This window comes from Pelmatolapia mariae, linkage group LG16_19, assembly GCF_036321145.2.
Source record: "Pelmatolapia mariae isolate MD_Pm_ZW linkage group LG16_19, Pm_UMD_F_2, whole genome shotgun sequence".
In the NCBI taxonomy this organism is placed as follows: Eukaryota; Metazoa; Chordata; class Actinopteri; order Cichliformes; family Cichlidae; genus Pelmatolapia; species Pelmatolapia mariae.
The window spans coordinates 43,341,042-43,355,888 of NC_086241.1; the positions used below are offsets into that span (position 1 = coordinate 43,341,042).

Genomic DNA, 14,847 nt, shown 5'->3' on the forward strand with positions numbered 1-14,847 from the left:
CGTTGCAACTTCTTATCTGGTGCGCGTCTTTTATTGTGACAGCGAATGCGCACATGCGGACCACTTATGTGCACCCGTGTAAATAACATAATGTTCTGCCGGGTGTGTTGTTGGTTTCCCTCGATTTCTGAGTTGACAAGTGCCTTTTTTACTGGGACCAGTAATTTTAAGAAAGGCCCCCATTAGAACCCATGAGAAATGCAAGAAATGGATTATTGCTCAGTCTGTAAATAACATACTAAAAATCAACCTGAAAAATCTGTTAAGGACAGCCTACTATGTTGCAAAGAGTGAACTACCACTGGCAAAATTTAGCAGTCTTTGCAAACTTCAAAAAGCAAATGTCCTAGATCTTGGTTCCACTTGCCTCTTACCCGTGACTCCAGTGGAAATTTCAAATTCAGGATCTGACACAGACTGATTCCTGTTGTACAGTTCTTACAAGTTCATAGAAATTTCTGTTCAATTACAACCAAGTATTTGAGTTGATGATTGTAATTTTTATACAATATTGTAATTTGTGTTTCAACAATTTTTTGATTAATGTTTTGTTTCCGTTACAATATTATACATTAAAGTATAATATTGTAACGGAAACAAAACAGGAAACAAAACATAAAAAAATTGCTCCCTTTTTTATTCGGGCTACTTAAATTTATTTTGGCCTACCAAAAACTGAAGAGTCTCTGCCCGAAGGGCTACCAGGGATTTTGAAATTTTGCAAGCCCTGCTGTAGGTTAAAAAATCTGAAGATGTGACCTGAAAAACTTTTTGCTGACATTTTATAGACGAAATAATTGAGAAAATAATCAGCAGCCTAACTGATAATGAAAATAATCATTAACCACAAGCCTTGGACAGTATATTCTGTCGTGTGGGTCATTTACAGAGAGAAATGTGAGGATTTGTAAAGTGAAATAGGTGGGATTGGGATTGCTGTCTTTTGAGGTTGAAATCACAGCAGAGTTAGTACTGATTTACTACACTCGGCCTCTCTGTCTGAGCCAGAGCAGGAGAGCTGGCCTCTGACCTTCCAGTGAACAACTGAGATAAGACTGATTTAGTGTCTGGGACTCTGCTTTTATCTTTACTGTCACTACAGCTCTCTTTGTGTTTGACAGCCTAAATTTGAAACGTGTATGAAGTTTGAAAAACTTCTTTCACACTACACGCTCTGAACAAGCCAAACTCTATTCAGCACCAAACAATACAAACTGCTGACTCGCTTGTGTGCAACACCAGATAAGATGTTGACCTCTGTCTCACCTTTTGAATCAGATTCATGCATTTGTTTTCTTCTCATGTTTCTTCTCAGTGTTCCCCTTAACTGGGGGTTTAAAAAGGTCTAACACTGAAATTTTCCAGGCTTGTAAATTTCTGAAAATTATGCAAGCTGGTTCTCAGTTGGTGTATGAAGAAGAATTTTCTCACACTAATATTTGTGTTGTGTGTGTTACAGAACGTCAAGTGAAGTCCAAAGCTTTCATCTTTTAGATGTTTTGACATCTGGTGGCACCAGCTGCCTGGCCATGTTAGTTTTGCTATTTTAGCCACAAAAAAATCTGGTTACATTTTCAGGCGCTTTCAATTCACACAGTAAGAAAATCTAGCTTAATATATACAGATCTTGTCATTTTCCAGCTAACCAGCTAATCAGCTACTGTAATTTCCCCTGTTGTGTAGTGTGACTTGTGATTCATTAAGAGCATCGGCTTGTCTCTGACGTTGGGTGGTGTCATCACTTTACAGAAATCTGTTTAAAAAGGAAAAAGAAACTATGGAAAATAAGCCCCAGAGGTTTATAGCATGTTTCTGCAATTCAGAGTTGTCGTTAATACCATTAGCCCATCCATCCCTCCAGTTGTTCTTTGCTGCTAGCCTCTCTGTGAAGTTTCCTTCTGCTTCCCTGGTTGACTTGTCTAAGCAGAGCAGGAATGTTTGGATTTAGATGGACCGCAGCCATTCAGTCCTCCCATCCCACCACCCTCCTCCTGCTCAGACAGTAACTCGAGTCAGATGTCGTTCTATGGAAGACACTGTAGATCAAAGTTGAAGGAGTTGATGAAGAAATGGACAGAAGCAGTTTGAGAAGAGAAGAGAATGAGGTTGAGCCGAGGAAGAAGAGAAAAGATTAGATAGTGAATGAGAGGAGATTAAGTAAAATTAGACTAGAGGACACGACACAGAGAAAGCCCTGAAGTGTTTAGAGACACGGAGAGGGGATTAATACAGTAAAGTGTAAGAAGGAGGAGGACTGAAGGATTTAAAGAAGGCTAAAGAGGGAAACAAACTAGTTTGATGGTGGAATTTGTAATAGGCTATAATATTAGCTGTGGAAAAAGAGTGCTGTATATACTGCAGAAGTTAGTGAATGGCTGTTAGCAAGTTTTGTGATGTTGTCCAGTTGATTCAGAACACAAACAACAGGCTTTGTGTGAGACTTCCGTCTTCAAGCAGGAACATAAGGTGGGAGCATTGCAGCTTTTCCTGCCAGCATGAATGAGTTTAACAGTATAGCATTTCCTAACTGCAGCTTGAGCTTTACAAGCTGTTTTGCACTTTTTGGAAAATGACAGGAAGTCAGGGAACAAACAAATCAAACAAGGAATGCTATTCACCAAATGAAATTAATAAACTGTATCAATGATCTTTTTGAAAATTATTATTTTTTATAATAATGTTTTTATTATAAAATAATACATTTATTTATTTATTAAAAGTATTTATTATTTTATTATGATCACCAGGTTTGAACTATAATTGTTTAAACTTGGTGTAAGAATTGATACTGGGCTCACTGGCCATGTATATATATTATGATATGATTGATAGTGCTGATTCATCGATTGTGGGGCCTTCTGTGTGGCACAAACGAAAACAAAACAGCACTACTCCTGATGAGAGGAAGAAGAAATGCATGAAGAGATAGACTTGTAGGCTTTTTCAACTGGGACACATAACATAAACATATTTGTCCCTTGTGTTTTTCTACTACTTTCACTTACATCAATTCCTGATAGTTTCTGCAATCTCTCTCCAGGAGTTTGCTGACATTTGTGAGTCTTTATATTGATGCTGTCATTATGACTCCTTATAATGACACAATCCTTCTTATCAGTTGAAACACTCTTGACTGTTCTCTAAACCCAAGCGGCGGTTGATGTCTGCAGATCAGACCAGGCCATCTGGCACCAACAACTATGCCATTGTTCAAAATCACTTAAATCACCTTTCTTCCCCCTTCTGATCAGGTTCAGCAGGTTGTCTTGACCATGTTTGCGTTCCTAGATGCAGTGAGTTGTAGAAATGTGATTGGCTGATTTGATTTTTGCATTTAAAAATCAGCTGAACAGGTGTGTGGAACAAAGTGTCCAGTGAGACTATAAATGTAAGTTGGAAGTCTTCAGGCTTTAGATGATGCTTAGTTGCCCAATGTAGTTGATTAAACTGTAATTATGTTGGTAAACGGCTGATAAATTGATGAAATATTCTTTTCTTTTACTCTGATGAGAACACATAACTTTAAAATGCAGAAGGGCCTTTTCACTAGTTTTAGTGTTTTTTATGAAATGAATAATGGACTAAAGGAGAGAATCATTTTATAGATGAAAGAGTTTATGATTTAGGGAACTGGAAGATTGACTGATAATAAAAGTGAGGAGTGCCTGTAACTGTTTCTTTGTTTATTACTGTTTAATGTTTTCTCAAGCAGTAAGTCTGTCCAGTTTTTTTTTAATTGTTTATGCTTATACAAAGGTGTGGCCGAGCCTTTTCCAGCTTGTAGGTCTTTCTCTCCAATATTAACCTGAACCCTGCGCTTCGACATTGTCCATCTCTGAAATGTTATTTGGATCGTATTCAACCCAAAAGTGTGTTACCCAAAGGTATGGTTTTCAGAGTATCTAGCAACTACTTGAGTATAAGTGCCTTTACTGACTGACATCACCTCAGAAATATGTCATGTAAATATGTTAAATAGATGCTCCTAAATCAGGTAATCAGTTGAGCGTGGACTATGTCTGATATGTCAGAAATGAAAAGGGAGCAACTAAAGCAATAGTTTCTTTCAAAAGATTCCAAATCTCCTTTAGCAGATCAGCAGCTCACATTGTTAAAGCCTTTGTTTTTCTGGTTGACACTTTGAACTGCAAATGTTTCAAGCTGCAGTTTCTAGCAACCAAACTAAACACTATAAATCGTATTATCAGTAATCAGGTCAGGGCTGTCCTACAGTGCGGTATTATAGTTCAAACATGAGAATGTCATTCACAACTTTGGTTTGTGCATAGCCTCAACACAGTTCAGCTTACATCTTGGCACTATTCTAAGTCAAACACAGCACACCTTGGGAACTGTGTGTGTGTGTGTGTGTGTGTGTGTGTGTGTGTGTGTGTGTGTGTGTGTGTGTGTGTGTGTGTGTGTGTGTGTGTGGACCTATGTATTTACAGTATATGTCATGTGGGAGAATACTGAGAAAACTCAGCACTGAGGCTCAGCGAGCAGTGTGCAGGGAACCACAACCCACAGAAGAAAGCACACCATGTCCATAAAGCTTTGCATGAGGCAACCGCCACACCACTGCTGTGGTCACAGACACGAGGCCAGAGTGGATATGCAGACATGAACCAGAGACACGTTTTGTGTTTACGCGCAGCCAGAGAACGGTGTTTGATGGTGTCCTCACAGCCCCCGCCCACCTCATGAAGTTCAGCTGATTCTTCTCAGTCTCAGTGTCAATCTGTGTGTCGGGTTCCTGCATCTGACTTGGCTTCACAGCTAATCCACACACATAAAGGCGCTTTATTTTTCAACCAGCACCTCCCTCTGCGCTGACCCCATTCTTGAAAAAGGTCTTAGAGTTTATAATTGAAAACTCACTGGTTAAAAAGACACCTGTAGAAGAGTCTTGCGGTAGTCTTGCTAAATGTAGGATATGCTTTAAAGAGTCGCCTTTCTGGTGCAATATTGTACTTTGTCCTTAAGAAAGATGCCTACTGCTCACTCCACTCACTCCGCTCACTAGATTGGTATTAGTCCAGCTCTGATTTGAAGCTGGATGGGATATTGTCACCAATGTTGCCACCTATGGCTATTCAGTTCAGTTACATTTTGCTTACTGCATAGAGCATCAGCAGCAGTGCACCGTTAACGCTAAAGAAAACAGTGGTTGGAAATCAGAACACATCCAAAATTATTGTGACAGTGTGCAATGAACTTGAGTCTTGTTGCCATTTAAATATTTGCTTTAAAGATGGGGACCAGATCTGTAGACAGTCAAAGTCAGTTCTTTGCAGCTTTGGTGCATGAAGGAGCAGTAAGAATCTACTGTCAGTTTATGATCGAATCAGTTGAAGTTAATACTACGATTAAGTGTGATAAATAGGCAAAAACCACAAAGTTGTTGCAAATCAATTGCTGTTTACATACAGATATTTACATTAAAATACTTTCAGTCAAATAAGAACCTCACAGAGCTGAAACAGAAATTGCTCGATAAATAGTGACGTAATTGATTTAAGTGCAAAATGACAGTTGCTTGGAAATCTTGTTTATATATAGGAATGTAACCAGAGTACAACCAGATGGCAGCCTTGTTAAGTCGAGACCCCTATTGCAGAGAGACCCATCGCAGATGAGCTGCGCTCATCAATCACCCATACTGACTCACATTAATTGCAGTTGCATTAGTTGGCAATATGTCTGTGTTTATAAATTTAATTTGGACACAGGTTGTGTCCAACCTAGTAGCTTGTCCAAGTGCCTTGAGTTCAGAAGTGGTTGAGGGTGTTACATGCTCAACCTCTGGGAAACCACTTGGTCACTGCAACTATTTGCTGTCAGTTGCTGAATGCAAAGGAATTCAGTGCAATCACCGGGCAACCACTGATGTTTCCTGGTCACAAGGAGGTTCCTGTTTTTATCTACCGTGACTGAGGAAACTAAGAGCAATGATTTAGATGCTAGTGAAGTTCACTGCATAACAAAAATAAGTCCTGAGTGTGAGTAGAAGGTTTGCTTTAGTGTGCCATTTGGTTCATTTTAAACCCACTGATCTCTAGTGTGCAGGGTTAGCCTTTAAGTTTAGTTAGTATACTGTTGTCATGAAAACTAATCAAAAGCACAGTAACTTGTGCCCTCTGACAGCCTACGTGGAAATTAAAAACCCCACTAAAGATAGGGATGAACCGCAATTATATACACAAATATATGCATATGATACTTTGCAGTGAGAGCATACCTTTGAATAAAGGTGCTGCTGTGGTTAGCTGTGGTTTGTCTGCAGTAGCTACATTGTTAGGAACAAATCATATCTTTTATTACAAAAACAGTTGGTTCCATAAATTTTAAATGGAGAAAGTTGGAGTAAAATGTATTTTTAATATCAGTCTCTGTTTTGTGCCATGACCCAGAATTTCACACTGGTGGCAGTCATTAAAAAAAAAAAGCCCTAGAAATGCAACAAAACCCTGATAAAAGCTCTTTCAGGTTTGTTAGAATGTGTTTAAGCCAGCTGTCTCATAGCTGTATATTTAGTAAGGTTTCTGCCTCATCTGCAGTGAGCAACTGTTTGCAGTATCACAGGATTATTCACTGGAAATTGGTGTCAAGTGTGTCACCCCCATAAATCAGTATCTTATCTCTGTTTAATCAGCCTTCAACAAGCACCATCAGGTAGCTCTCATGATTCATTTTCCCCTGAAGGCCACAGTGCTGGGAGATGCTGTGATGTTGTAGGATTAGTACTGTAATTCTGTTCTGAGAGAGGAAATATGAGCCATCTGAACTCAGAGTATCCACAGCAAGGAACGCAAAAGGTTTTTAGCAAGTGTGCAAACCTCAGCAGCTCACTCTATCCTCTGCCTTCTCTTCCAGTCAAACTGTCACTCATTGTGTCTTTTCTCAGTCTTTCTGCATGCTGAATCTGTGGATGCTCTGATCCAGTTAGGCTTCGGGTAACTTTTAATACCAAATACTGACCCAAAACCAGCATCAAATGAAAAAGCTGGATGCCTCACTGCAAGGAAAGACTTGCAATCATTCTTTTCTCTGCAAGGTACCATAAGGCCCAACTTAAACAGTGCTTTCCTAACTTTGTATTACAAATAAGTACATACTGGAATATAAATGTACTGAATTGGTATTTATTAGTAAATTAATAGAAATTTAGTGATGTACATAGAACTGCACCTACAAACATAACTTCCAGAAATTAAAATTAGCAAGCGATACCTGAATGCTGATTCAGGTGGGACAACAGAAAACAGCCCTTTGACTTTGGACATAATTGCATCTTTATGGTAGGCAACCAAGATTGTATCATAAACTTCGTTGACATTCAAATTGCTTAAACATAAATATATATATCTATATATTTTTTTAAATGTCCGATAGACACTTTAGCTAGTTGGTAGTTGCCATTAGCTTATTTTTTTCTTTTCCTTTTTTCAAATCCTATTCATCTGTATTCAAATTTCTATGTGTTTCTTTTATATTTTATGCCTTACATAAGGCATGTTATTTTGCTGTGTTGTTCAAAGGTGTTATACAAGTAAACACGCCTTGGCTCCCTCCTCTCAATGCTGCAGGCCAGGAACATCTGATAAGGAAGTGGCAAAATTGCTGAAACATTTATGAGGACATTTGAGTCTGGTACACATTAGCAGATAATCATATCCACTACATCACAGCAACATTTTATCAAGGCTCATTATAAGCTGCAAACTGAACAAGTTCTGGATGAAATTCTACTCCCACGACATGAGTTCTTTTGTTGACATGCAAATACAGAACAATAAACACAAATTTGATAGGTTAGCTTTGATACAGTGACTCACTGACAGATACAGTGGTGCACTTTTTGATGTAAAGCAAAGCATGCTCACGCAGTGCAGTTCAGAATACACTTTGTTTTTTTATTTGTATTTTGCACTACATGCCTTAAACATTGTGTCATGCATAATTAGTTGCTATTGTAAAGTAAAAATATTAAACATGTATATGTATGTATATGTGAAGATTTATTTGCTTCTGTGTTTCACCATCATAAATTCAGTCTTTTTAGGCTTTTTAGATGTCTTTAAACTTTTTTCCTTTCACCTCCACAGTACCCATCCACACTGGGATTCATCTTGGCTCTCTGCTGGTGTCTGCTGGTTTGTTCCAGCCGAATCTACATGGGAATGCATTCGGTGCTGGTGAGTGTGATCGATCTCTTACACACACAAACACAGACTTGCAGTCTTGCCAAACAAAAGACATGTTTAATATCATCTTGTGTTTTTAAACATCATAGCAGGTCTGTTGGACGAACAGCAACAGTAGTGATTTGTACCAGTGTGTGGGCACATAGTTAAGGTTAACTGTTAACTGTGAGAAGTTGTCATCTCTGGGCATGTTGCAGAGTAATGCAAATGTATGGTTATGAGGAGTATAATGAAGGAGTAAGTAAGTAACTAAGAGGAGTAAATAAGTAAAGTAATACATTATTTTTTGAAGAAGTAATGAGAAGTCCCAAAAGCTGGAGTTCTTACCTTTTAGAGTAAGAACTCCAGCACTGTCTGTCTTACATTTTTGGTGCTGTTTACCAAGCTAAAGTAGTTTGGTGTCAATTCGTTTTTAATATAAGAACCTGTGAAGAGTAGGCCTTTCACACAGCAATATTGTTTTACTTTTACTACCAACAATCTGACCTTTCTTCAAAGGTTCAACCCTCTCTCAGACATAGGTGTGATATGCTAGCGTCATTTACCAGAGGATCTTTATTGAGAAAGAAAATATATTTCAACACTTTTAAAAGGCTGTTGTAGTTTTTGGCTTTGGATGCATTTATTTGTTTATATTTTATATGTTTGTACAGTGATCACTAGTCTCACAGCACCACAGACAATTTACCGGTTCAGCAATTCAGCAACAGCAGGCAAATAATTGACTGTGTTGTTGCTCCTTTTGGGATAGTAGTGTATGACGCACTCCCATGTGGCAATAAAAACAAAGAAGAATATGTTTTTAAGACAAGAAAGATATGTGTAATTGTTTTATTTTTTTATTTTTTTAATAAGTTACCATTTAATAAGTTGTCTGTTCTAGTTCACTTTTAGTTATGTCATTGTGTAATAGTGGTTGTTCAAGTCTCTGTGCACTTTAACAAAAAAAGTATGCTGTTTTCTTTCTCTTTTTAAAACTTTTGGGACTAATAAATATTTAAATGTCACACTTGGAGGATGGATTAGTGACATTTCAAAATCCTGCTTTTTTGTTCCTCAAACAACCTCAGATCTAAGGTGAGCTTAGAAAAGAGGAGAACAGGCTCACTGCACATACATCAGTCCAACTGCAAGAGAAGGAACAATAATGGAAACATGATTTTGAGTGGATGGGAACTTGAAAATGTCTTTGTTTTATACTGTGATTAACAGCTAGGCTCAGGAACAGGAAACCTCTCGAGCTGTTGATGTTAAGCAGGAGGTGTATTCTGAACTTTAGTCCAAACAGTAGCTTTCCTGTGTTAAAATGTTGAGAAGGCAGCTAAAGGTAACAACAAGAAGGTAGGTGAACCACTGCAGTTCTGTGCTGTTTGTGGAGTTCATAGTTATGGAAGTGCATCTCCTCACATATACCAAACTGTGATGTTCACAATAAGTCATCAAATGAACAGTAATGGTTGTTTCATATCAGACATAGTTGTCAACTCCTTACACTGTTGAATCTTCAGTCTGACACTGCTTCCAAACTAACCAAGTACAGTGAGGAAGTGAAACACACCGCAATATTAAAAATGCATGCCAGTAGATGTTGTCGCCATTGCTGTTATTATTTCACTTCTCATTCTCTCATTTTCTGTTTGTTATTACTGCTCCTTGGCACTGGCACACAATTTGACAACAGTGTTAGTCCCACTCATGACTAACTGTCTGCTCAATTCTGTCAAGGTGCCACATGAATCAGCAAACTGGTGGAGTAGATGGATTCAAAGGTCAAGAGTCAGGCAACAAAGATGGCAAAGGAGCCAAGTTCAACACCAGACAAACTTAATATTGTGCAGATTTAAGTTCAGCTTATCAACAGTCCCAGTTTTTCATGTGGTCCCTTACCCACTCCCTGGTTTAGAGCCTACCTGTACTAACCATGCCTTTCAGCTAACCTGGACCAGTGATTCTGTCATGAGCATGCTTAGGCCTGTATATACCATCAGCGAGAATTAGTAGTCCAACACTTGATGTTTGTGCCTGCAAAAACTTGCCCCTGCTTCTTTTATCTGCTCTCACGTTAACAGAGTACAGTCATAACAAATCTATCACCACAGAGGTGTGTATACCTCAGGTTCCCTACAGCATTAGAAGATTTCTCAAAGTCCTATAGGTTGCAAGAGATGGGGGGAAAATGAAATCAACCAGCTGGAGATACTTACTTGTAGCTCCAGCAGTATGTGCTGACTGGTATAGAATTCAATCCATGAGTCAGTCTGAATCAAGTTCCTTTTGCAGTTCATACATATATATTAGATAATCATGAACCCTGGCTTAAGAAGTCAGACTCGGCTTGAATGCCAGATGTTTTCATGGATTTATTTTTAAGAAACACATCAATACTTCTGTGGTGAAAAAATCCTCAAGAGTCACCACAGATGTTTTGGTCAGATGTCTGGTAGCCTGTACGGGGGTAAATCTCACTGGTAAACGGCGTCAGTGTTGGTGCACTTGTGGGGTTGGGCTGTCTGTTGCAGAGGGAACATTCTCCGTGGTCATGACTGTGTCAGTGATGGATGGTGGTGTGAGACCAGCAGACATTACAGCACGCTGACCATCTTCCCAAACAAACTCAGAAAGTAATTCCACATCAGAGACCTTTAAGAGCTTTCTGTGGGTGCCAACAGGTGGTATCACTGTGAAAACCTGCACCTCAGAAACCACATGCACATCTGCCTGCTCACATGGTTTCATATCTCTGCTGCATGTCAAACAAAAAGGTCCAGTTTTTTCCACAAATAGACAAGAGCTGACCTAGAAAGGTGGTTAAGATGATTAATTTAGCAGTCAGTCAGATTACAGTTCAGTCGAAATGAGCGTGCTGAGATGATTGATCCTGACATTTAAGCAGAGTGACAACAATCAGCCTTCAAAATCACAGCTGCTTGAGGAGCAGCAGTTATGCCCCAAGAAGGAGCTTATTACAGTTTTTCAAGAAAAAGGCTGTCATTAAAAAAAAAATTAATTTAAAGAAAAACATCCAGGACTGATTCAACGTTTATACGTGATTTGTCAAAATAGTGAGCATTCATTTAAATAAAGACAAGGAAAAACACTCCCTCATGGGTCCCACATTACTTAATGAGTTCTCAAAAGAATCACATGAAACTGTTAAACAGAGGAGTTTTTGTGATTTCCAAAGCAAAAGAATCTGCTGTTTTCCTGTATTACATTGATATGCACGTACTAAATTTCTCTCAGTATAACCGTACAATGTAGCCCTGTGAGACAAATTTGTCATTTTGCCTACATAAATAAATGACCAGTGACCCTATATTAAGAATAAATGGGTAAAAATAGCTCATAAATTAAAGCTAGACTCCTTCACATTAAAGTGCACCTTTAAACAGTAATATATTTTTTGCTTGTGAGATCAATAAGACTCAGTCAGCTTATCAGCAAGTAATAACAGTAAATGCTGGGTTAGTGGGGTGTGGATTTTGCTCAGCTGCAGCAAAAGAGGTGGCACAGTGTACTTTAGGGAGGGCTGATCAGCACAAGCTGTGGCACATTCACTAATTATGCAGTCAGATGCTCGGGCCTTGATGCTTTAACATTGTTTTGTATGAAAACTATGTGAAATACTGTAAATGGCATGTATTTGTCTGTCTCTCATATTAAAGTCCTCATCGTTCTTGCAGCGTGACCGCTTACTGTTCTTGATTAAGAAGTATTTGTGAGCAAGCCAGAAACTCCTGCTGGCTCTCCTCACTGTCTCACCATGGATATGTTAAAAAAAAAAAAGTCTGTAACCATAGCAACTGTTGCAGTACACACCAGGCCTGGGTTGACTTTAAGCAATGATGTCAGTTTATCTATAAGATCTTAATTGTCCCTTAAAATAACCAATTCCCCCTTAAGAAAGCCTTAAGAAACCATGTCTTTGTACAGCGGTCCATGACATCATAAAGACACACCATCTGTATTTTAACTCCTCAGTTGAACTATGTCATACTTGTACTGTGTGACATTTAGCCAGGTCAGCCAGTGCAACTTATAATGACATTATCATATAATCTGTGAAAGGTGTGCACATGCTTTTCACCATTTCACACAAAGCTTGAAATAAAGCCATATGTGGTGTAGTAGTCACATTGATTTTTTTTTTTAATATCAACAGGACTTTTGCATGTTTGGGTATGGATTTCAGATTTTGAGAAGTTGAAAAGTAAGAATATTTGATTGCTCAGTAGGTCATGCTTTTGTTGTATTGATTTGAAGTTTTGGGGGTTTGGGTATTCTTATTTTAATATGGAAAAATATACCACATCCTTATGGATTATTACGCTTCAGTTCACCTCATTTCCAGCATGCAGACCACCACATTTTGTGATTTAATTTGATTTTTCTAAGAATTGCCTCCTGAAATATTTATGGACAGCACTGCCTGTCCCACTCCACTCGCAGATCTCTCTCCTTCTGCTCCGTTCAGCATATGAGAGCGCAGCAGGCTGTGCACGGCCTGAGAGAACACATAAAGACCCTGTCACTTGTAACTTTCTCTCTGAGTCAGTGATAATGTTTGACTTGGCCATATTTATGTTTAACTTGTGTGTGTAGTGATTTTGTCACAGTTAAAAAAAAAAATCCCTTGATTATCACACCAAAGTCCTAGAGCTCAAAAACCATTCAGCTTAGAGGTGACATCATTTTGCACAGGAGGTTTTATTACATAGGGTTGAACCAGTTTTGAATTTCAAGCCTTATACTGTTGTTTGAAAACAAGAATTGGACAAATATGATACCAGTATTTTTTTTTCAGTCTTTTTATTTGGTTTTCTTTTTATTCCATGATAACAAAGATTCTTTAAGACTCTTTTAGCCTTCAATAAAAATATATTCAATAAAAAATTTAGTTTTGGTCTGTATGTAAGAACATGATTTGTCTTTATTTGAGCAATTAACAACCATAATGCTTTGAGGAATATAAACAAGAAACATTTATGACATGGCGTCACTTGTGCTACAGTATAAGCCCCTCTATTTTAGTAAATTAGGAGTTATTTAATAAGCTCTTGTTTAGCTGTAGAGACAGTCTCATTTAGCCAGCTTATAAAATTCTGAAGAGCATCTTTCTACATGTTTCTAAGTTGGTTTCTTCTCAGTGGTACAGATACCCTTGAAAATTGAAAACTGGTGTGACTCTGAACACGTGTGCGTCATGTCTGTCTATTCAGATTTGATTGGATTACGGGGAAAAAATGGGTGTGAACTTTAAGGTGTGACTCGCCTGAAAAACAGTGACCTCAGAAACACAACATTCAGGTCAAGAGAAAAGACGTGAACCTTCTTGAGAAGGCTCGAGCTGCTGGTGCACAGGCACAGAGCTCATTTCCTCCTTGTGACTTAGCCCGACGGCTGAAGGCTCCACATCACTGTTGGGAATCAGGGACTGGAGCTTGAATACTTGGTGAGCTATTATCGGTCTGCTGTGCCAGGCCTGCAGGGCACTTAAAGAGATCTGGAAATCATCACGCCCAATGAAACTGCTTCCCCCCTCCTTTGTTGTACAGGAAGAGCTTGCAGACAAAAAGCTGTTTTGCCCCTGATAATCATGGTGTGTTCTGCAAACTGTTTACTAGTTCATGAGAACTGTATGCCATTTCTAGTTCCCTGTAATGTTTTGATATTTAAATGCAACAATTTGTTTACTATTATACTACTGCTATCTTACAAATCACATTATTTATAGGATTTTGAGGCTTTTAACATGTTAGTATGCCCAGTAGTCTGATGTAACTCCACTAACTTTATTTTTAGTAAATTTAGAAACATACCGATCAACTGTGTATGTGCCCACATCCTGTTATTTCCCTCCAGCTGCTCCCCTGTGTCTTCTCTCACAATTTAATTATTATTATTTTTGCCTTTAGTGGACAGATGCAGTGAAGATGGACAGGAAAGTGGGCAGAGAGAGAGCAAAGACGTGTAGCTAAACCGGCATTGAGTATTTTAAAATTCCAAAAAGAAAATCACAATGTCAGTGACTAACTTTGTGATATTTTTTAAAGCCTAATAATGAAACAAGAAAGTAATGCGTACTATTGGGAATTCTCTTTAGTTGCACTGATTAAGAAATAATGCTGCAGCTGTTAATTTTCATCATGTACTTGTTACTGATGCGTGAATTGAACTTGTACATCATTTGCAGTAATTTAGTGAACAGGCAGTAGGCACATGTGGTTGTGTTTTACAGAGAGAGTTCTTAATGGTTCTTTCAACATTTAGGCCACCCATTCTGACTATTTATTGCTCTTTTATTTTGTTGTAAAGATTAAGGCATCTACTGAATGACATGCAGTGTGTTGTTCATTAAGGGCACACCCTCTTTTTGGACAATTTTAGTTCAGGCAGCACATTGGTGTCAGTGGAGGAGAAAATTACAGATGGCTGAAAGCTTCCAGCCTCTCACTGTGTGTGCTATTAAGAGAGAAGGCTGATACGGGATGGCACTGGCACCAGTTATCTTCTCAGAGGTAATTTGGTTATCTCACTGTTGACTCATTTTGATATGGTCACACAGGGAAATGTGTCCTTATAGTGAACCATCTGCCAAAAGTGGAACTGCTGGGACACAAGTTGTTGCTGAGCTACAACACAT

The 14,847-nt window shown here is 38.5% G+C and overlaps 1 protein-coding gene across 1 annotated transcript in view; it reads left to right on the plus strand.

Moving 5' to 3' along the window:
* sgpp1b (sphingosine-1-phosphate phosphatase 1b) overlaps positions 1-14,847 on the plus strand; it is a 28,464-nt gene that overhangs the window by 5,898 nt on the left and 7,719 nt on the right. Inside the window, exon 2 of the mRNA XM_063498870.1 lies at positions 8,106-8,195. Coding sequence (XP_063354940.1) covers positions 8,106-8,195 — 90 coding nt within the window. The remainder of the gene's footprint in view (positions 1-8,105; positions 8,196-14,847) is intronic.